Below are 22,579 nucleotides of genomic sequence, written 5' to 3' on the forward strand. Positions count from 1 at the left end.
ACAATAAACATGATTAAATCGCCTTAAGCTATTTATTAACTATTCCCAAAAACAGTCCTTCCTCGAAATCTCACCAAAATTTAATGACTGTAGTTTTCTTTTTACATTACTGAAGATGATTGAGATTAATGAGAACTGCGGACCTACCCCTCCCTTAACCAAACAATAACCCTAACTTGTTATCAGTTGACTGTTGTTGTGTTAGGGGAGGGGTAAGAGCGTATTTTCTCAGATAATATCATTGACCCAATAAATGTTTCACATGGAGAATGAGCAAAAATGGTTTCGCAAAATTTCTCCTCTTAAGTCAGCAGTAACATTTGTTAGCTCTCACCTCTGAATTATTGTACTTTTTCCAGTTGCCTCCACCATGGACTTTGTACATGACCTGATATTTCTTAACATATTTGGTATCGCTTTTGTGTTTCACCAGCTCAATTTTTCCAACACTTTGTTGCGTCATCAAGTCAATTTGTAGATACTGCCCACCTGAGTTGGCGTTGGCACACCATGGGTTAGGGCTCGAAGGACGAGCCCGAAATGGGGCATAAGTAAGGTTTTCATAAGTGTTGTTCGCGGTAAATGTAGAACTGGAGAGCTTCTTAGCGTTAACTAAGGTTAAAAATGTTCAATCAATATTAATAAAAAAGTAAAGTAAAATAGAGCGAGAGAAAGACACACACACACACACGCACACACACACACACACACACACGCACACACACACACGCACACACACACACACACACACACACACACACACACACACACACACACACAGAGGAATTGATTGTATAGAGATTTCGACTCAATCATTTCAAAGTAATGCACCAAAGAACACGCTATACTCAACCTTGAACCCCTAGTTTAGATTATTAGATAAATTCTCTGTGTCAGTAACAAATTAGATGTATGGCACTCTGGATATTATGCATACAGATGTCAAGGTGTTAAAGGGCCACGCTCAACCAGTGTGCTTTACGCGCAGTTGTTATTGTTATTGTCCAGTAACTGGACACTTTTTCCCGCAAACTCACTAAACGGCAAAGGATACCACAACGGCATTAACATTTGCCACTATTCTCATTGTAAAAATAGAACATAGGCATTCTACGCATGCAAGAGTTATTGTTTTGGATGAGTGGTTTGAAATAGGACGCTAAGTAAATGATGTTTGCATTTTTGTAAAAGAAAAAGAGCACTTACTTTAAAAAGATGCCAATGAAAATATCGTTTGATGGAGAGCAAAAAAACCTTTCAATTTATCTGAAATAAACTCAGGCACACGTATTTTATGATAGTGCCACTGATAAGCAAAAATGAACTTTATGGGTGCACCACTCCTTGCGTTTGTCCTTCACAACCGTTCTTTGATCTCGTCACGTAACGCGCTCTCTCCTCGAAACGCCCTTTTATCTCCAGTAGCCTCTTACCGGTCTCGCTCTCCAAACAAGTGAAAATATATTTAACAAAGAGAAAACTATCATGTTTCAAAGGCTTTCGTACAGCCTTCTTAATTAGTTGTTACTTATCTGGACTTTACCTTGTGAGTGGGTAATGCAAAATGCAACATCATCAAGTTATATCTACTTTCTGTGTCGACTGCCATGCTGATGTCCGTTTGTTTGCTTTTAGAAGTTCTTCATGAATTACATCTTGTGTCTAAACGATATTTTCCTGGAACAAATACCTGTCAACTTGTCACTATTGATGAAAATTTCCCAGATATATCTGTTATTTACCAGCCGGGAGGTCCGTATTTGGAAAAATTGTGCCCAAGGTCTTGGATACCGCCCAGATAGGTAACAGCCGCCGCGGTATAATAGTAACGCTCGTCCCAAAGCACCAATTATGAGGGCCTGCACGCGGACTAATGTAGTCTCATTCGCATCCGTTGTTTGGTCTCGTCACGCCACGGGGACGTGGGAGAGAGCGCGTTGCGTGACGAGACCAAACAACGGCTGCAAGGGAGTATCCCATACATTTAAAATCGTTTAGAAAGCCATTAAATATGGCGGCTTTTCATTCCTGCAGGCGAACGCGGAATGAAACGAGAAAAATACGCATTGTTGCAGATAGACGATAGACACTTAATAAACTAGATGAAACTACAAAAAGCCGGTTCTCGATCTAAATTGCAAAGATTTAGTGGAATAAAATACATACGCGGCAAGCGTTCCTTTTATGTAAGACAGAAAATGTTAAGAATGTTCCCCACCGCGCAATGCATGCTGTTCAAGTGTGGCCCTTTAAAGGTAGAAGAAGATGTTTGCGTTGCCGGCATCAGCCCTTTGACAGAGTGAATCGATCGAAAAAGAAAGAAAGAAATTATATTTGTTAAATTATACCGTTTCATCGCGAAAAAGTGTTTATTTGGGACTGTTTCCAAGTGGGTGGAATGAAACACAACTTACTATTGTAGAAAAACACCTCTATGTCATCTGGGATAAACTTGTAGCTTCCTGCTAAAAACCGTCTAGCACTGATTGTACCGGCTTGATATGAGACACTGGGAAGCTCGTACGCATGCCCAAGATCACTGAAAGATACCGCTGACTGGTCTGCATTGTTACCAATGAAAACGTCGTTCTCTCCAAATACTGGTCCTGCCTGTGGATCTTGTAGCAGAGCTTTGTCAAACTTATCAGGTTTAATATCAAGTTTAACAGGTTGTAAGCCAGCAGGATTGACAAGACTGAACAAAAAGGCACGTCCACTCCAAAGGTATTGCGAGTTTCCTCCTGTCCCTTTGCAAAAGAATCAATAGAGATGAAACAAAGAGATTAACTTCCTTGCACAGGACAATGATCTCTTTACCTTTATATCTACCTCAGATCAATCCCGTTCTTGAAAGCCTCAAGAGGATCTAGAGGCTGTTCTGTGTTACGTACGAATTTTGCTTATGCGCATGACTTCCCTTACGACTCGCATTTGCTCTCCACCAAAACATACCGGAAACACGCGTGTTACAGGTAGAAACTTCCACTAGATAGAAGCCATGAGTTGAAAATAACTTAGGATGGATTAACATTGGATTTGTACCATTGTGGAGCGGTCTGGCCCAAGATCGTCGCAGGTGAATTGCAATTTAAGGCAATTACAGAAAGAAGCGCCCGACTTTTACCTTGGAGGTACGGGATGGAATCCTATCGAAACCTGGATTTTTCTCAGGCATTTTTTCTGCAATTGCGTAACTGCATCTCATCTACGAGGATCATTCTTCTCTTGAATTCACTAACACAAAATGTGATTTATTTTATCAAAGTTGTAAACTATTGTCGAGAACTCAGCAGCCTTCTTTTTTCCAGTCTTCTTACACGGTCGACGTTTTACTCACCACCCCATCTCTGGTCTGCAAAACCACCGAAAACGTACTTTCCAACTTTAACTAAAGTCACTGTCACTGCATGATTCGGACAATTTTCGTGAAACGTCTGTGCGCCAAAACCGTCATGGATAGCTCTATAGCAAGGCTCCCAGCGGGCAGTTTGAGTCATCGGAAGTCCAACCCACATCCTCAAAACATCGTAATATTCGTTCCTCAGCCCCAGAATGTAGGAAACGAAGAGTGCTAATGATAAAAAAAAGAAATGAGGAAAGAAAGTTTCATCACGGTGGATCCCGAAACAATCTCTCTCAAAAACCGTTTCGAGCGTTAGCCCTTCGCTCCGACGAAGGGCTAACGCTCGAAACGTCAGCTTCTGTAATCATTACGGTGGCCAATTTACCATTCCAACTTTGTTGATATATCCAAATTATTTCGTTACTCCCACCGACGCAGCCCCAAACAGTTTCTTTCGAAACTATCAGCCTTTATTCTCTCAAAAACCGTTTACCGAAATGGGGAAATAGGTTACAGAAAATAGGTTACAGAAAATGAGTAAGTCACAGGACATTCGCTAAACAGCTCTAAGTTGCCCGATGCGTGCGTGTGTATGGCACATTTGAGAAAATACAACGAAACCACACCGAGCCCAAAAAGTCTATGATAGCTACAGACTTTATGATATTCGAAGTAAATATGTTTTGAGCTTGACTCATATTTATTTTAGCAAGAGATTTATGTCAAAATGAGTTACGAGAGGGCCAAAAACATATTTATGCCCAATAACTTAAATTGCATTGGTATCATTGTTATTCTGAGGGGCATTGAGAAAATAAAAGCTGAAAAATGACAGCAAAACAGTTTGAACAATCAAGTGAGGGTCTACAAACAGATTTCAAGCTTTGTTCGTTTTTATGCTTTGATGCAAATTAACGCTGCAAGAAAACGGAGCGAACTTTGCAACGGATTTTAATTCGTTGCTTTTATCATACGATTGTTTGATTCTCACTTTTCATTGGTTTACTTCAGCGGGCTAAAATACATTTTAAACTACAGCTCAGCCCGTCAAATTCTCCATTTTAGTCCGAAAAATGAGCCTGGATGCCCAAAAAAGTGATTATAATAAAATAATATTTTAAGTTGAGAAAAATTAAGGCTTGTTTATCGACGAGACAGAAATGAAACCAAGTCATTATGTGGTAAATTACTACAAAGAAAATCATACTGACTGATTGCAAAAATATTTTTGAAGAAACCTACTGTTTTAAAAGTCACCCGGCCGTAAAAAAGGCTTTTGCAAAGTAATAAAGACAGTTGCTAAGTTTTTTTTATAACGTTGCTTCAAAGGATGTCTGACGCACAGCTCAACATATAGTTCTTTAATAAACATTTTACTAATAAAACAAATTCGAAAATCTACTAAACGCACACAAAACACCTTCTGCTTATTAAGCCTTTGCTCTTACCGTTGTAATTCATCCAAAAACTGACAGAAAGACCATTGGAACAATTGTTAAGGTAACCCAAACACTCTCCTGGATAAGAAGCCAGGTAGACCCCCACATTTCCTGTTCGAGTGAGGACACCGAGGTATGTGTGCCTATAATTATCAGCTACATTGATGATCGAAGTCTTAGATGTGATCTGATCCTCAAGTCTTTTGGCGTTGTTAACACTCGCGAGTGGCCAGTCATAATTAGCTAAATTTCAAGGGAAAATATATTAGATGACTCGATATTGTTATGTGAAACTACATGTTTTGAAATTAATCTGCCAAGTGTATCGTGGCCCACAAGGGTCAATGCTGCATATGAAATAGTTGCTACAAAGATAGTTACTGCAGATCAAGAGGTTACAAAGTTTATATTCTCTTGTGCTGATTAACATTAGAACTCCCTAACTAACCAGTAAGTAATTTCTTATCTTCCCATTATCTACTTTCATGATTTATTTCTCTACGATTATATAACATATGACCTCATTGCTTACTCCATTTCCCACCTCTCTCCCCATTTCCCACCCTGTCTGCTTTCATTTCTGCTTTGCTCCTCCCTTCCAGCTTCTTGCTGCGTTTCAGGCAATCTATCTATAACTTCCTAATCGACTCGCAGACCTTCTGCTCGTTTGACTCTCTGAATCTTTACAAAGACACCACATGCAAAGAACAGAAGTAGAAGGTGCACCCGTCCTATTCCCTATAAACTAACAGTGAATACCTTTAGGAAGACACCTGACAAATGGAGTCCTTGTAACATTACCACGAAAGGCTATGTTTATCTCTGGCCATTGAACAAGATTTCCCAATCTTACGTTGCAATCTAGATATAGCTCCAACGCCTCTGCTTCTGTAAACATACGTTCCCACATGTTGAAATGCATGATATCGGCTCTCATAGCTCTGCCTTCCAGTATGGAACCATAACTATTTTGCGATTGTCCAAGGATGAGATGACCGCCAGAGAATGTTGACGAAATTTGAAACGTTTGCCCGTTATATTCAACTTTGTCATCGACATGCAGACGGAACTGGCCTGTTGTAACCTCCCACACGAATACCACGAGATGCCACTTAGAATCAACAAACGCGTGACTAGTAGTAAATTCCCTATAAACAAGAAATAAAAATCCATTGAATTTACTTCTCTATATTTAAAGTAAGTAATATAGCTGTAGTACAGTAATAAAACCAGTTAAAAAAAATCTTCCTCCCGTTAGAAAACTTGACAAAACTGTCTTAGAGAAATAGGTATTTTTTAAACTCTGAGAGGTGTAGTCTTCCTTGCTGGTATCGAAAGAGATACACGTACTTTGAGGTAATTGACCGATTGTTTCGCTAATAACCAATCAAATTTATCCTTATTTCCTTACCGTTCGTCGCCTTCCGTAATGACTTTACACTGTCGATCCTCCTGGTATAGGAATGCCACTTTTCTATCTTCTTGAGAATGTGCTATTGAAAACACTGCTGACCAATTTTGAGTTGGCGGTCCTCTGATCCACCATGAGACAGTCAATTCTTTAAATTCCAACACGATCGAAACTGATGAAAAATCTTGAGGGTAAGAACCAGGGAAACTAAGATAATAGTCCACGGGTCGCTCTGAGTAGGGAAAACATTTCAAACTTTATCAAAAACATACTTTCGTGTCGCTGTGTTGGGAATAAAAGCAAGCAATGCCATTGCGGCGACAACATGCCTAAAATAAAATGAAAATAGTGGAAAGACTTTCATCGTGAGCAACAAATGATTACTGCGCTGCACCAGCGAATCACGTGAACTCTATTATCCACACCGCAGTTTAGAGTCAGGCCATCAATTGAGGCTCGCGATATTCCAACTGTTATACAGTTAGTTGTTTTAGTTGTTGCAATGTCGCGGTGTTTGATTGATTGTTCTTATTTCTGAAGTTAAGATATACAGAAAGAACAATTTATTCTATCATCAAGCGATTTCACTCTTTCCAGTATCGCAACCAAAGCTCTATCGCGCTAACGAACAACCTTTTGTGAACAACCTAACCCCCCTTCATAAAATCAACTGACTATGTACGTACGTAGGAAATTAAATCATGCCGTCTTAAAATCAGGAATATAACAAAGGATTATAAAAAGACAAAACTATTTTTTTTGTGTTTGGGAAACCAGCAATGCCTTATATTCGAATTAAAATACAATTTGAGCGATACAAATTGTGCAGGCCATACAAATGACTGGCTAAATTGTGCAGGCCATACAAATGACCGGCAGCAGCCAGCCCCCAAACCTGTGCACAAACTCTCGGGAACACCTTAAGAAAAGATACAACCAAAAGCAAAAAAAAACAACAACAACAAAAAAAATGGCTTGAAAATATTTGAGTACCTTAGAAACCAATGCTTGACCATTTTCGAAAGCGAGAGGTCTTTGATTTAAGCCCTCGCGTGGAAACAGATATTTTTTTTGGACACGCTCTTGATCGAACAAAAAAAATTGTTATCTCTATATAAGAAACGCTTCCAATATAACGAACACTAAAACAAGCTTTTCATACATGACCATATTGTTTGGCAAACAGGCCATTTTCCAGGTATAGAAAGCCTCTGCTTTAAAGCGAGGGTTAGCAGAAGGCTTTACAAACGAAGATATTTTTTTCCATACATAATACATAACTTATTTTCACAAGAAAGTTCACAAGCTCGGTAGCTCAGTTAGTAGAGTATCTGCCCGTAAAATTGGAAGGTTCAGTATCTGAGTCTTTAAGGGGCAAATTTCTAAGCTCGTGACAATTTCGCAAAGTTTTCCTTCGAATTTATATGTTAACTGTACTTAGACTTACCTCTATTTGCACGTGTTTTCATTGCTGCTTGTTTCAGCTGTTCCGATTTCCACTTTTCCCATAGTATACCCCAATTTCTTTCGGTAGGATTGTACGGGCCATTAAGAAATGCAAATAAGCAATCGTCAAACCACCATCCCCCTTGCCAAAGCACGGCACAGTTTTCTGTATCTTTTCTGTCATTATCACTATCGGAGGTGGTGAACATTTTGTTGCTGTGTCTCGGACCAAGTGAGTCTGTTCCTCCAGTTGTACCAAAATATCCATCCACGAAAAGTCTGTATTTGTCACTCTCGGAATCAACGGTGAATGTTTCGTAGCTCGCATGTGCTTTCTCTCCAGAAAAGGCTTCTACTTCCACAAGGAGCTGATGATTCATGGAGCTTGTGAGACGGTGCAGCTTTTCGTTTCCAAGCCAGAATTCAGTGAAAAAATTTCCAAAGCCCTCCCTATATTCAACCCAATTTCTTTCAAAGTCAACAGTTCCATTGAATCGCTTTTGAAAAACAATCCATCCACCACCGTTTGTTTCTTGGTCGCAAAGTACTTGGAAAGCACCTTTGCCGTCAGGGTCAATGTCATAAACCCCGGTTGAGTTGAAGCCTCGGTGTAATAAGTCGAGACAATCTGTCCCTGACAAAGAAATTGAAAGAAAATTGTTACCCAAAAGGTCATTGGCTAAATAACCCTAATATAGAATCTGCGAAGAATGCGTTTGTCGTGAGCTCTGCATAGAGTAAATCATGGAATTTAGTCCCGGCTCACCAAACGGAGGTGCAAAGTTGTCTTTATGATAATGAGATAATGATAACAATTACAGTCTTTATACAGAACGTGGGCTCACCTACAGGTAGTTTTCAGGCGAGTGCTGTTTTTCATTCATTCTTCCGATTCAAGGTATTTGGAATATTTTTCTTTTAGTTGATGATAAAAAGCTGTAAACTCAGAGCAAGGATAACAACTAACAGCGAAGTCAAACTATAACCAAACTTGGTGTCACACCAGGTCTGGGAATTGAAACCGCAGCTCTGTGATCGTAGGCATGTGCTTTCCCTGCTGGACCACCCTTATTACTCTTGCCCCTTCCCCACTCCCCCTAGTAGCTCACAACTCTCCCCTCATCCCCGGAAATCATTTCATGTTTAAAAATGCAGCCATTATTTTAGTCGAGATTCAGATATAAAAAAATTCTGCGACTCTGAGATGTCGTTCATCTTTACAGTCTAGGAGATCTGTATTGCTTTCCAAGGTTGTGGAGCACATAAAATTTTGATTAATACGAGAGGTCTCCACTAACTAAAACAGCATGAATCCAAAAAATGTAAAGGAAATAAACAAAATAGCTGACTTACCTACATTAACTTCATTCAGTGCTTCCACAAATTTGAATGGAATGGAAAAATAAATAAATACCTATACAACAGATTGGGGATAATAAGTCTCCATTCAGCAAAATTGAAAGACACAAATTAATCACAAAAAAACAGAAGTTGGAAGATCTCTCCTTAGTCTAAAACAATGATCTTTAAGCGTCATTCCTTCGTGTCATCATGACAACAACTCAGCGGTCGATTATGCTGTTGTTAAAATAATGTTGTTAGATCTAAAAGTTCCTTAAAGTTATCGAGACTGAAGAACTTCAACGGAATCGTCATGGCGACACCTATAATGCCTGCAGCAAAACCCTTCCATAGCTTGTTCGATCTGACTGAAAAACAGGCGATGCTAATTTCGTCATCTTTATTCCCTCTATCGGCGTCTAATTACATTAAACATTCCATATGTTTTTCCTTTTAAAACATTTCTATTTTTGTCAAAGCAGCAAATATAAGGTGAAGCAACGTTTTTCTCGCAGATTGTAAACGCCAGCCTATATGAATGCAGTTTGGAAGGATTATTAAGACGCCCAAAAAATGAAATCTGATAATTTAGTTCTGTATGGTTGGCGAGTTCGCATTATAAATGAATACTTCTCTCTTGTTAATTAGTAAAATGCCAGGTTATAAATTCTCAGAATTTTCCGAACTTTTTTCTCCTTTTAGATAATGAGATAAAAAAAGTTTGAAGAACGATTTTTTAGGAATGTTTCAATTACTCCGTCATACGCAGGGAAAGGTAAAGAAAATTTTAAACTAAAATCTGGAGAGCTAGAATTCGAAGCTATTGTTTAGAATTCTAATAATACGGGGCTTTTAATTCAAACTCAGTCTTTGTTTTGAAAACATGTCATCGCAAAAGCTAAAAGTGCATAATTTAAAACACTGAAAATCTGAAAAAAAAAACGTTTCTTTGGTTTAGGTCGTGCAATGTAAGAGTTTCTACCGTTTTGACAAAATATTATTCATTTAAAGCCTTTTATTTTTTAAGGTACTTTTTTAATAATAATAAAAAAAATTAGAGTACTTAGAAAATAGTAGTTTCCTCAGCACAAAGAAAAGATGATGCAATAGTGAATAATGTGTAACTCTGAGAAATAAAACTCGAGCTACAGGTTTATCAAAGTTCAAAATGTGAAACTGAAAAAGAAAAGATAAAAGGTCGGGTGTGTAATTATGCGAGCTCATTGCGTATAATTTAAAGTTTTGACCCTTAACAAGGTTTGCAGTTTAGATTATTACAAAACTTTTGAAGCACCGATTAAGTTTGAAATATTGTGGGTTAAAGTTATTTTCAAGGAAATCTCTCTTACCAAGTAACTGAGATGTATGCCAAAAGCCATTCTGATTTCACTTCTCTAAATCCATTGCGACTTAAAACCTTGTAGAAAGCTGTTGTTAATTTGAAACTGCTGGAGTTTTTGAAGCAAACTGATTCTGTTCTGAACGACATGGGGTAAATTTTTTTTATCGCACACGTATTGATTGAATTTCTTTGTCAACGAGTTATAAGAATTGTTGACTAAATATTAGTGAGAAAGTTCTCAGCTAACTTGAGTCAAGGACTGAATATAAAAACGATTTAGAATGGAAAACGAGAACATCAACGAAACAGCCACGAACCGGCAATCATTAGATGTATTATTTTTAGACGGAAGGGGGGGGGGGAATGAAATGTATTGTAGGTCTTAATGAAACAGCGCAGCTGCATTCTTCAATCAGGCACTTTCATGCGTTCGTTTTATTCTGTTAAAGGTCAAGGAAAAGTCCAGTGTAATTGTTGTGCAAACCGGTGGCTGTCGCGGGGGAAAGCTGAGATAACTCGTTCAACGGTATCACTCAACAGGATCATTTGCGATGAAACGATACAGTTCTGTAGGTATGCAAAACTGTTAGAATAAAAAAATATTCACGGGGTTGGGGGGATGGATGGATGGCCTTTATTCAAACACGATAAAAAATTTAAAGCTACAGGCTTGTGGGGTCGTGTATTTATAATTAAAAACATAAATCCTAATGTAAATAAAATGTCAAAATATTGACAAGATTAGTAACTAAAGCATTACGAATTATGCATTAAATTTATTTTTTACGAGATGAAATCATTACTGAATGTGTGAAATATCACTAAAATGTTCATAAATAATCTTGCATACTGAGAATTTAGTAAGTAAACAAGTAAGTAAGAAAAAATAGGTAAGCAGGTACAGGGAGTGAGTGAGTTTTGGAGGAAGTGAGCGAGTGAATAAGTGAATTGGTATAGAAGTAAGTAGGAAACTCTCTTCAGTCATAACAAATGTTAATGGCTTAGTTCGTTCCAATTGGAGACTCCATATACATATATGAGAAATTTGCGAATAAAAGTTTCCTCAACATTTGACGCTAATCTATAATTAATCAAAAGTTTTGAAAATTTATTATTCTAAATGCTGAACTCGACCTCGTTTTCAGGTTCATTTTATGCATGGCTCGTGTTCCGAAAGGCGCGACGCGATGGCCATCTATCCGTGGCCAGGCAAGAAAGATACATCTCTCCATTCAATATGCGTGCCGGTTTTGAGCATTTGCAAACTGAGTAAGATTAGAAACCAAACATCCTAGCAGGTAAGCAACTTTTAAAGGAGCATTCCTACGAAACCGCCCTATAATCTGAAAACCCGAAAAATTCAGTTATTACATTATCCTTGGGTTTCACCCACGTGACCAATACCTTAGCAACGGTTACTATCCGCCATCTTGGTGTCCCTCGAGCGTAAACAAACCGTATCTAACGAAGAGTTCATGTGAGAAAGAAGGGATGGTTTTATGCATTATTGTTGGCTGTTCGAGCAAAAGTGGAAAGCATAAAGACTAAGGATTTTTTCGCATAATAATTTAATAATTTTATTATTTCTATAGCGCAAAATTCATTATATATATGATCTAATGCGCTATACCTAAGAAGTCAAGGGGAAGAACAGGAGGAACTAGAAGTTGTTGTATTGTTCGAGGCTTGCGGCTGTTGTAGATCCTCGATTGTTTGGTCGAGCTTTTCTTTGAGCTTCTTAGCCGATGAGAAATCGATGTCTTTAGCCCTCGCATCCGGCACTTCATTGACCTATGTCGGCAAAATCCATGAGCATTTTACCTGAGTGCAAGTAAGCTTGGGGTGTCACGAAAACTCACACCCCGAAAACTCAGACCTCAGACCTCAGACCCCGAAAACTCAGACTCCTCGTAAATTCAAGAGATAAACTCGACTCATGATCACTCCTGGTAATCCCGCGTGTATTTTGACCTATTGGGTTTTGATCCAACTGAAGCAGCAAAAGCAAGGCCGCAAGTTGCACGTTTCGCAAAATCGTCCGATGGTTGAGTATTAAAACATTTTAGAGTAACACAAGACTTCATTTAGCTTAGATTTACCTCCATTTTTCCCGTTAATTTTGAACTTTTCATTCACAGTTAACGGGATCAAATGCGCTCGCTCCAACATCAAAGTATTAAAATGTGGCGTGATTTTGACGAGCCGAAAGGGACGTTTGTTTACCTTTTTGTACTTCGTTGCACAGATCCTTGTTGTCGCTCTGTTAAAATTCTTAAATATTTCACGATAATAATGGATACAAACAGAGACTCGGCCCACCAGTCCCAAAACGAAGACAATTTTGCGACCCTTGAGCTAGAGTTCTTAAATGAGGCAGAAAGAGAAAAACATCGCGAAAGAAGACTCGGCATCAGCGCCGTCACGATTCGCTTCACTGAAGAATCACTCTTGATATTGTTGTCCGTCTTTCGCGTCGGATTTGTTGCATTGTTCCACCGGTTATATTTTTTAAAAAAATTGGTTCATGGTTTATGCTATGCACTATCGAATTATGGAGCACTTCGAAAGCTTGGAGAACACTTCGAGGGACCTGAGTTTTCGGTGTCTGAGTTTTCGTGACACCCAGCGAGCTTGCCATGAATTCTAGTAGTTGCCTCAAACATAAATAAAACACTTGCGATATGTGAGCATGACTCAGCCAGTCCAGCTTTGCATCCCAAGCAATGGGCTGACAAAATAGTCCCATCGTTTTCGGAAATGACCCAAATGTTCACTAAAGGATCATTCATATGCTGTGAATGCAAAACTCGTGCTCTCACGGCATACTTGCCGGCGATTACTTTGCCTACAACTGAGGTTACAAATCCCGACACCATTTGATTAAACGCCTCTAGACTCTTGAACGCCTTGAACTGCTTCTTGGTGTAGAAGCTGGTCTCAAGAACGAGGTAGCTCAGCGAGTCCGACGCTTCCACAGGAGGCAAGCATTTTGGACTGAACTTCTCGGCTGGTATGCTTGCAGGGTCAACCCCAATGACCGAGATCTTTTGCAAACATCTTTCCTTCCAACTCTCTAAGCTTTCGGCATACTCAGAGAGCACTGGGATACCTTAAGATGAATGCCGGATACTTTTATCGCTTTTTTCTGTCTGGATATTCATATAGTTGGCGAAATAATACGGCGATAAGAGAGAGGGCTTCACTAGAGAAATCGACTAATTATTCATAAATTTGACACCCGAGGGACACCAACATGGCGGACACTAACTTCAGCAAAGCTTGTGACGTCACCTGAAACCCAACCATAATATGAATTTTTAGCAATTAATAAAGCCTTTTCAATAATAATTTTAGTTGAAAGTCAATTCTAGGGCGAGAAATTACGATTTGAAAACCGTTCCGCAATTAATTTTCGTAATCACGGCCAACTTATTTTCGGTCAGCGGTCACTCCCATTGTGACGTACATTACTCAAAACACTGTTGGCTTCATTTTATATTTATGCGGAAACCTCGTGAAAATTTAGTGAAATAGTCTTAAAGGTAAAAGATAAAGTCTGTTTACGAGCCTAGTGGTCCATCAGGCCAGTGCTTAACTCCGGCTTCTGTAGCATGAAGCGACTAGGAGTATTTCTACTCCCCCCTGGATGGGATGCCAGTCCATAGCAGGGTTACCCCCAGCATTAAATTGCTGGTACCCATTTAAACACCTGGTTGGAGAGAGGCACTGTGAGAGTAAAGTGTCTTGCCGAAGAACAACACAATGTCCCGGCCGGGGGCTCGAACCTGGACCACTCGATCCGGAGTCGAGCGCACCAAAAATCTCTTGAAATTTAGTGAAATAGTCTTAGTCTTAGTGTTATAAAAACAATATATACGATCAAAATACTGTTTTTGAAAATTAGCCACGAGCACGGCGCGTCAAATGAGTAATCTACGTCACGCTCCAAACTCGCGCCAGTCTTCTTGAGCCTGGTAAGTGATTACGAAAATTAATGGCGGAACGGTTTTCAAATCGTAATTTCTCGCCCTAGAATTGACTTAACTTTAAGCTAAAAATATTATTGAAAAGGCTTTATTAATCGCTAAAAATTCATATTATAATGAAAAAACTGAATTTTTCGGGTTTTCAAATTATAGGGCGGTTTCGTAAGAGTGCTCCTTTAAGAGATCTTTTCCAAAGAAAAGAAAAGAGAATTTGTAACAAAAAATTCTGTTGTTGACTAGTTTTAACATGTCCGCTAAGTTCTATCTCGAAGAAAATTTTATGTTATTCGTTGACTGCCCGAATACAAAACTTTAGTACGTGCTTCAGTAATGCGTAAGATAGTAGTAACTGGCATACCCATTGCGCACGCCACTCCGTGTATATTAGGAGTTATAAAACTTGCGAGTATTAGACCGAACCTGAAATCGATAGATCTTTAAAAATGGTGTCAATTGTTAATTATTGTAAAATTTTCTTTATTATCGTTAGCCAAATGTACTAAGTAGATTACAAATAACGCACAAACTGAGTACAGATATCTCGCAATGTTGCACGGTTATTTGGACAGTTATTTTGTTCTGTATAAAACTTTAATGAAATGATGAAAATGAAATGTAGTAATCAAGTTCTGTTAAGCGCCATTGTTTTATGATTAAAGCTCGTTCATGTCTGGGAGCGGTTGTCTTTCGGAAAATTGGCCGGATTTTCATGAGTGTCACTGGGGAAAAATTATTCAAATGGTTTTCATCGGTAAAGGGTCAGTTTTTTATTTGCGTTACTTTCAATTGTGTTGGGTTTGTGAACAACGAGTGCAAATAAAATTCAACTTGGAGTCGTTTGGAAACCTAGTTTGACAAGTTGACGCCGCACGAGCCAATCCAACGCGGGCGCTACGCAAGACTTGTCACAAACCACATTTTTATTTGCGTTATTTTTCCTGCATTGAAATAAATGCGCATATAATAAAGCAGTTGGATAATAAATGAATTATTAGACGCTTTGGCGAGTCGTATGGTTGAGTATTTTTAATGGTTGTTTGAATTTGACTTGCCTTACGGGCTCTTCAAAAAACGGCCGGCACAACTCGTAAAGATGCTCAGCCGATACTACTTAGCAAAACATCGCATGAGATACATATACTTTCTCTTTTTTTAAAGGCCCAGTTTCACCTACTCGGCTTTGTGGCTCTTTGTTATTGTTTTGAAATGACGATCTCTTTTCTGATTGGCTCATTGCTTATTGTGACTCGCTTAGCCAATAATTTTCGACTATTGAGATTCATTAGTTAAGGGAGAGGTACGCAATACATTATGGGTGAATCGGGGTCTTTTAGTTTTTATTGACATGATTCACTTCTTGTTAAACCAGGTGTGCTGACCACTTTAGCTGTAACCGAAGTCACACGTGATTGTGCTCATCTTTTATTTCAAAACATCCACAAACCTACGGTACTAAACCGTGACATGAGTAAGACTGACTGATTCGAGGCTGTGGACGAATTATGACGTATTTGAGTAAATCAGCTTTCAGGCGATTTCTCAGTTTGGTTCAAACCAATGTGACACTGCATATCTTTATTAGTTTAGGAGAAAAATTTTCGTTAGTACGTTTACTTAGAATTGCGATACACAACGTCAGGGTTTGGTTCTCGCCTGGCCAACATTAAATCAACCAACTCGATTATCCATTTTTTTTGTAATTTTTTTTTTTTTTTGCATGGAATCGAATCAAAGTAGAGTGAATCAAAGTCCAAAAATCTCACAGTCATTGTGAACATTTTATTTCATCAGTCCATCTTCGAGAGACTTGACAGTCTCTGACAAGTGAAGTACTATTGATTTACATTAATTTTTTTTATGGATTTAATGGCGTATTAACACCGTGGGATGTTGGAAGATTCACAAAAACCTTTGTATCTTTCTGATCGAAGGCGTGTAATTGATGACGATAAATTACACGCCTTGGATACCTAAAAAAAATCTCATCGTAAATTATGGGATTTTTTTAGGTATCCAAAATACTGACAGCTCCTTACACCGAAAATTGTTGTGATGGGAATTCTGTCAACGAAATGGAAATCTCTGTAGCAAGCTGGTTAATGGCAACAGTTTGCTTGTAAGTTTTGATTAGCTTTCAAAACATTGTTTGCTCCAAATAGCTTCTAAAACCAAAATTTCTAACTGAGTTGCAGATTTTATGACAATTTGAGTTTTTTGCATGTACAATGAATTGTGGCGGTTACAAGGCATCAACATTTTAACTCACGGAGATAGAGTTTGATAAGAAAAAACCGTCAAATATCTGATAAACCAATTGTTGTTTGTCGCGATGTGCTCAGGAAGTTCTCTTGGTTCGCGGTTCCTGTACTGCTATCAATTATCAGGTTTTGTAAGACAGTTTGTTTGATTTATTTTCGAGGAATTCCATTGTGATGTCACATTTGGCGTGAATATTTTTGAAGGAACATATGCTACTCTGAGATTTGGTCAACAAAAAGGCGTGTGAATATTTTCCTGCAAAATGCTGGGATTTCAATTACAAAGCATTCTTTGACTGAGATAGATACATTCAGTTATTGCAAGGTGAGTAAATTATAAATATAGATACATCTTTTCTTTTTCTTTCAGAAAAAGACGCTCGAAAATCCGAATAGGAAAGAAACAGGTTGAATATAATCATATTACTGAGTACAGTGTATGTCTGTTATTAGCTCTGCTTTCTGCAATGACTCACAATAAAGGTTGGGCCTAAATACTACAGATGATACATACCGTGCTTAAAAAAAAACGAACGCCACAAAAATCGGAATTCTTCGCCTTCCTATCGACTGGCGACTATATCGCTTAAATTAAAAAAAAAAACAACAAAAAAAACACTCATTTCGATTCTTACCTGGGAACAGATAGAATATACTAAAGCAGCCGGATATTAATAACACAAATCAGCAATGCTGTCATGTACTCTTAACACTCTCTTAAAACACGAAATAAGTGCTTAGTCTAGGAACGGGCAAATCTTTCCTTTTTGATAAATTCATCTTTGTTTATGTTTATTTAATATTCTGCGTTGCTCCGTCGACAAATTTGTTTCGGTTTTATCTCCGCCGAATTTACCCTCACTGCGGCTTAATAACTCCCCATGACGTCAAGTAATTAGTAAATAACAGATTTTATCAACTGCATCATCAGACCCTTGTAAAAATACACTCTAGATAAGTGTTTGCATTTAAAGATCCCAAAGGATATAAGCGTCATTTTGAGTCGTTTTCGCTGGCAAGATATCTAGATACAACAATTATTTCCCATGAAAGAACTACGAGCAAGCGGGCAGCAACTGGATTTGCAAACGAAAAAGTCACCCTGTATCTCATAGTAAAAGATATCTAGTAAAGTCCTTCAGTGCGTTAAAATAAAAAAAAAAAATTGGCTACTTTTCTCTTGTCCTTTTTATTAGCCATAAAATATGGGTTGTCGTCTGATGCTGACGTCATCTGAGTAATATATTCCTTCAAAATATTGACTTAAACTGACGTTCCAGCAATATCACACGTTTTTCTCGTTTTCAAATTTAAATCTATCATCTTTTTCTTTATTATTTCTGTCAGAAATGTAAGATAATAGGTAAAGTTGCTTGTCTGGATTTATGACACATGTACTTTAATCCATCCAATTTTTTTTCCAAAATTGCATTATTCTGTCTGACAAACAAAAAAATGACAAAAATCATAATGAAAATAACAATTTATATTGCGTACTTCCGCAAAAGCGCAACTCATCATGAGAAATTAAAATATTGTACTTTATACCAAAGCTGTTATCATTTTCGTTGGTTATCCCATTTTTTTTAGTGAAAATATTCCATATTGTTCTTCATACATCTCGCAAGGTGCTGACAAAGAGACTTTTTCAACAATCAAGAGCTGCTTTTGTTAGCAATCATTTATTTTACTCTCATGACCTTGATATATGATTCAGGGTTGATGATCTGAGGAAATTTAAGATGCTCGTCGCTCGTAGGGGTCATAAACTTTGCTGGCATAATTTTAATTGTTTTATCAGACTCTACGCTGCCCATTTACATGAAAACTCTACCTCGTGTTAATTACGACATAAGAAAATTTTAAGTGATATTTTAATCAATCGATGATTTCATTTTGCAGAAAAAAAGAAAGGGAAATGAGTGAACGAATCACCCTGTCACTGCACATAAGCGATGCAAATGTACAAACACGCGCCTTCCGAAGCCATTCCTTCAACAATCCTCCAACTTTATCAACTCATCGCTCCCGAAGAACGCTTAGTCTCCCAGCCAGAGAAAAACCGATCATTCCCCCACCAATCTCGGAGATTCCCGAAGAATGCCGACTGGATGACGAAAACCATCCCTCAGAACAGAAACCTATACAGAGTTATACAGAAACCTTTACAGAAAACTGTCATGACGAGATCCGTAAGTATATTCACCTCAAGACTAGATTAACTTAGTCACATCTATCAATATCTGATACTGAAGAGGAAAATTAATTGTTACGACGTCCAAAGTCAAACCAATTTATAGACGATTTTGATCTAAGATCTTGCCCAATGCTTAACTGAAAGCATTAAATATCAATATTAAATGACTCTATGAAAAGACGGTTGGGCAACTTAACTCATACTTCTTTCGAAATGTGTTAACACTGAATTACCGTTACAGTTAATTCAACTTCTTGACGACATTAAACCTACGAATTCTCCAACAGGATCGAGGCTTGTTAATGAGATTCCACAAAGGCCCTCTCGAGTCTCACAGCCAATAGGCTCACGGCAAAAACCACTGATTAGCAGTTTTCAGAAACCAGACCGTAAAATATTCGACTGACAAACAACGCTGTCGCGACTAAATAAGCGTCAGTGATAACTTTCCTTGACAGTAATATCACTCTTAACAGGATGCTTGCTGAGTTCTTTATAATGTAAAGAGTTAAATAAAGCGACTTTGCTTCCTATATATCCATACATTTATACACTATAAATAATGTTTACAGAACAGTGTGAAGTCCAATTCGAATTGTAATAATCATCCAAATGATCGATTAACCAGAGGGTAGAGTTGGATTCGTTACTCACGTCTATGATTGCAGACAGAATAGGACGACGCGAAATCCTGTTACCAGTAAAGCAAAACTATGACAGAATTTGAGAAGGAAACTAGCCATCGGTTTTACGTTTTCATTAAAAAAAGAGCTGCAGTTAACTCGGAAAAATGCCCGACAACAACTACCCACATGATGTGTTCTTTCAAATTCCACAATATGACGCGTAAACACCTTATTTATCAATTCATGTACACTGTCCAATTACACGCGTGATGCCTACACTGTCATATTTATTAATACCTATTCACTGTCCAATTACAAACATGACGCCTAAATTGTCTTATTGACGCTCAAACATGGCTAGTGATAACCATTTACGTTCAAGAATTTGCTATACTGGTTAACATATCAGCTACATTATTAACTCGTTGACTTCTTTTTCCTCGTCTTACAGATTGGTTTACACCGATAGCGGGCCTGTTGATTAGTCTTCTGTTATACATGTGGGCATGCCTCTTATCCTTATCAGCTGATGAAAAGAATATTATTTCCTGAAATTATGACCCTTAAATACTGTTTAATATAGCTTTCTAGGCGAATCAGATGGTCAAAACCAGTTAAGAAACGAGAGAAAATCGTGAAGTAGGAGAGTGACATATCTTAACTTTTGACCTTATCCTTTCTTTTCGAGTACAAAGTGATTAGTGACTCGATGCAATTTCCTTTGTTTAATAGTGGGCATTACAAAGTTATCTCAGATTGATTAGAACATTACAAGGGGCAGAGGAGAAAAACGATACTAATACTTGATTATCGCTACTGTAACTCCGCGACAGAGGGGAATGGGCACGAGTCACGACAGACCATGTTGCTGTTGATTCTTAGTCTACATAAATGACTTGGTGAGATACCCCCTGCTCATGCTTTTGTGGAAAAATCTGGAGTAAAATATTTAATCATTTTTTTCAACATTTTCTCTTAGTAAATCACCAGAAGCTTAGTGGTATCGACAAAACCTACCGCAGTCTAGTTCAGTGCGGCAGAAAGCTTAGGGCAAAATCAATAAAGATATCAAGTCTCTTGAAATCGCGCTTTTGTAATCATACCAATCATCATAACGGCTATGAGCAGCAAGGCGCCTCTCAAGCAATCCTATAGACTAAAGTGACTGTATGGTGAACTCGAAGATATATCAAGCAGAATAGAATTAGAGTATAGAGTGACTAAAAGCCAATGATCTTGTGATGCCAAGAAACAGAATTGGGCTGCCATTTCCGCGATAGTCTCCCCCTTTATTATCCGCTATATTTAAAAACTGATCCGTTATCTTCTCTGAGACTCATGCTCTCCCCTGACTCCCAAGTCCGTGCTAATGTGCGACTTTGCTAATACTATGTCCTTATGAATCCTGGGATTGGCCGAGCCTGTACCAGGTCACTCAAGAGGCATGTTGTTTTGAGCTCCCTCTATCATTATTATCGTTGTATAAGATGCAAAGCTAAAAATGCCTCAGGTTGTGCGTTTGCCAATATTTTTTCTTTCCATTATGGGCCAAGTAGATCTTTGATTAGTGTGGGAATGTGGAAATGACCGTAGACATTCCGAAAGGTACAAAATTTTTAGCGAAAACCTCTTATTTCTAAAACGTGGGTTCGTGCAGAAGTCCGTAATAAGTTGTTACCTCTTCCGTTCCATTTTTATCGATCAAGGTAGACCTTTTGGAGCTCAAATGAAAACCACATGTGCATACTCCACGAATTATTGAAATTTAATTCTTAAAAGCAAAGGAATAAGCTTTGGAGTAGCGAGGAATACTATTTTCAAGAGTGCAAGTGCTCTCACGGCAGAAAATGAAAACAGAATTAGCTGACTTCAAGTGAGGGTTTGCGACATGCTGGCCATTATTTGAACGGGTAAATTTTTATTTAAGTGTTAATTTGTTCTTAAGCTATTGTTCAATCGTAGATTTGTCTTTAAAATTGTTCTACTTTCAGAATTTCAACGCTACGCGATTTTATGGCCGTGAAGTTATGTAAACAACGATGGTGAATATATCTTCCGAGTCTCGTATGAGTCGGAAATTAGTTTTTTTTTTCTTCTGAATAGTCTGTTTTAGCACTTTTTTGAATCAAGAGATATCTCTTGGTCGTTTTTCTTTGTATTTTATCAAATGATTTTGGTTAAAAGAATATATTACGATTCAGTTTGTATTCTCATGAGTTTTCGTCATCTTGCTTCAGTTTGGTAGCATATGATTATCTGGTACTGAATCCCGACAAATCCGCTGCATATTGACATCTTAAATGTTTATTTCTGAGTGAAACCTAAGGGATAATGCTATCAATTGACTTACATTGAAAATCGGGCAGAGAAGAGAAAAAGAAGCGGGATTGTTCATAACAACTGTGATAGACGGCTAATTATGTCCTGAAAAATCCGTACTACCGTGAAATGTAAATAACAGACTTTCTTATATTGGCGAAAGTTAAAGGATATGCTTGTGAACTTTGATACATCTTCACTGTACTTGCAACACCAACACTCAAGGTCTTAAAATAATTGAGAAGAATATGCTGCCTTTCTATAACATCAAGAAATGGTTTAGGTATTCTAGTCTTCTCGGATAGGGACGAATAAATGGAGGTCCCGTCTCCTGCAGGGTTAGGGGTAGGAGACGTTAATTTCCCACGCACGAGATCACTGTGTGATGGGTGTCCTCCCCTGGCGTGGGATGGGTGGGTTGTTGTCTTGCGTTTCATACATGAGCCTCTGGCTTAGATCTCCCTGATTTCCACCACAAATCAGAGTCAATGTGCCAGTTTTTCGATAAAATTCTGTCGTTTAAGCGGATTACCACCGCGCCCAACTTATTGATCGACATTCAGCACTACAAACGTCGCAAAAGGAAGATTCCGACCGCATTCCATTCACTCTCACGTTTCACCTTCACAACCACTCAGTTAAATCCATCATTCTTAAAACTTTAAATTACTTCATTCAAACGCGACAAAAACATAGGCAATTTTTTGGTCAGAAGTTCTTTTCAGACTAATGACCAACCAGGCACTTTTAAATGCGCTCGTGGACGATGAAAAACTTGTCCTTTCATTCACAACACTGAGAAAATATCGGGACCCAAACGATCCATTAAGATCACCGATCACTTCACGTGCACCTCCGCCAATGTAATCTG

The 22,579-nt window shown here is 38.2% G+C and overlaps 2 protein-coding genes across 4 annotated transcripts in view; one reads left to right on the forward strand and one right to left on the reverse strand.

The window, feature by feature from the left end:
- LOC111329506 (uncharacterized) overlaps positions 1-10,606 on the reverse strand; it is a 50,630-nt gene extending 40,024 nt beyond the window's left edge. The window contains exons 1-9 of the mRNA XM_088746050.1: positions 10,330-10,606; positions 8,993-9,053; positions 7,641-8,273; positions 6,194-6,425; positions 5,542-5,930; positions 4,792-5,025; positions 3,338-3,571; positions 2,415-2,747; positions 335-612 (exon numbers count right to left, since the gene is read on the reverse strand). Coding sequence (XP_088602176.1) covers positions 335-612; positions 2,415-2,747; positions 3,338-3,571; positions 4,792-5,025; positions 5,542-5,930; positions 6,194-6,425; positions 7,641-8,273; positions 8,993-9,053; positions 10,330-10,359 — 2,424 coding nt within the window. The 5' untranslated portion in view covers positions 10,360-10,606. The remainder of the gene's footprint in view (positions 1-334; positions 613-2,414; positions 2,748-3,337; positions 3,572-4,791; positions 5,026-5,541; positions 5,931-6,193; positions 6,426-7,640; positions 8,274-8,992; positions 9,054-10,329) is intronic.
- Positions 10,607-11,490: 884 nt separating this feature from the next.
- LOC111329504 (uncharacterized) lies at positions 11,491-21,605 on the forward strand. 3 transcript variants are annotated; one of them, XM_088746061.1, is made up of 4 exons: positions 11,491-11,620; positions 16,937-16,973; positions 18,469-18,758; positions 19,841-21,605. In XM_088746061.1, exons 3-4 carry the CDS (start codon positions 18,485-18,487, stop codon positions 19,939-19,941), a joined length of 375 nt encoding a protein of 124 aa, XP_088602187.1. In that variant the 5' UTR covers positions 11,491-11,620; positions 16,937-16,973; positions 18,469-18,484; the 3' UTR covers positions 19,942-21,605. The 3 variants fall into 3 exon arrangements, with proteins under 3 accessions (XP_088602187.1, XP_088602188.1, XP_088602186.1); XM_088746062.1 differs by lacking the exon at positions 16,937-16,973 and having other exon boundaries at positions 11,497-11,620; XM_088746060.1 differs by lacking the exons at positions 11,491-11,620; positions 16,937-16,973 and adding an exon at positions 16,735-16,891.
- The last annotated feature ends 974 nt before the right edge of the window (positions 21,606-22,579 follow it).

The sequence above is a fragment of the Stylophora pistillata genome, chromosome 14 (assembly GCF_964205215.1).
Source record: "Stylophora pistillata chromosome 14, jaStyPist1.2, whole genome shotgun sequence".
Lineage (NCBI taxonomy): Eukaryota > Metazoa > Cnidaria > Anthozoa > Scleractinia > Pocilloporidae > Stylophora > Stylophora pistillata.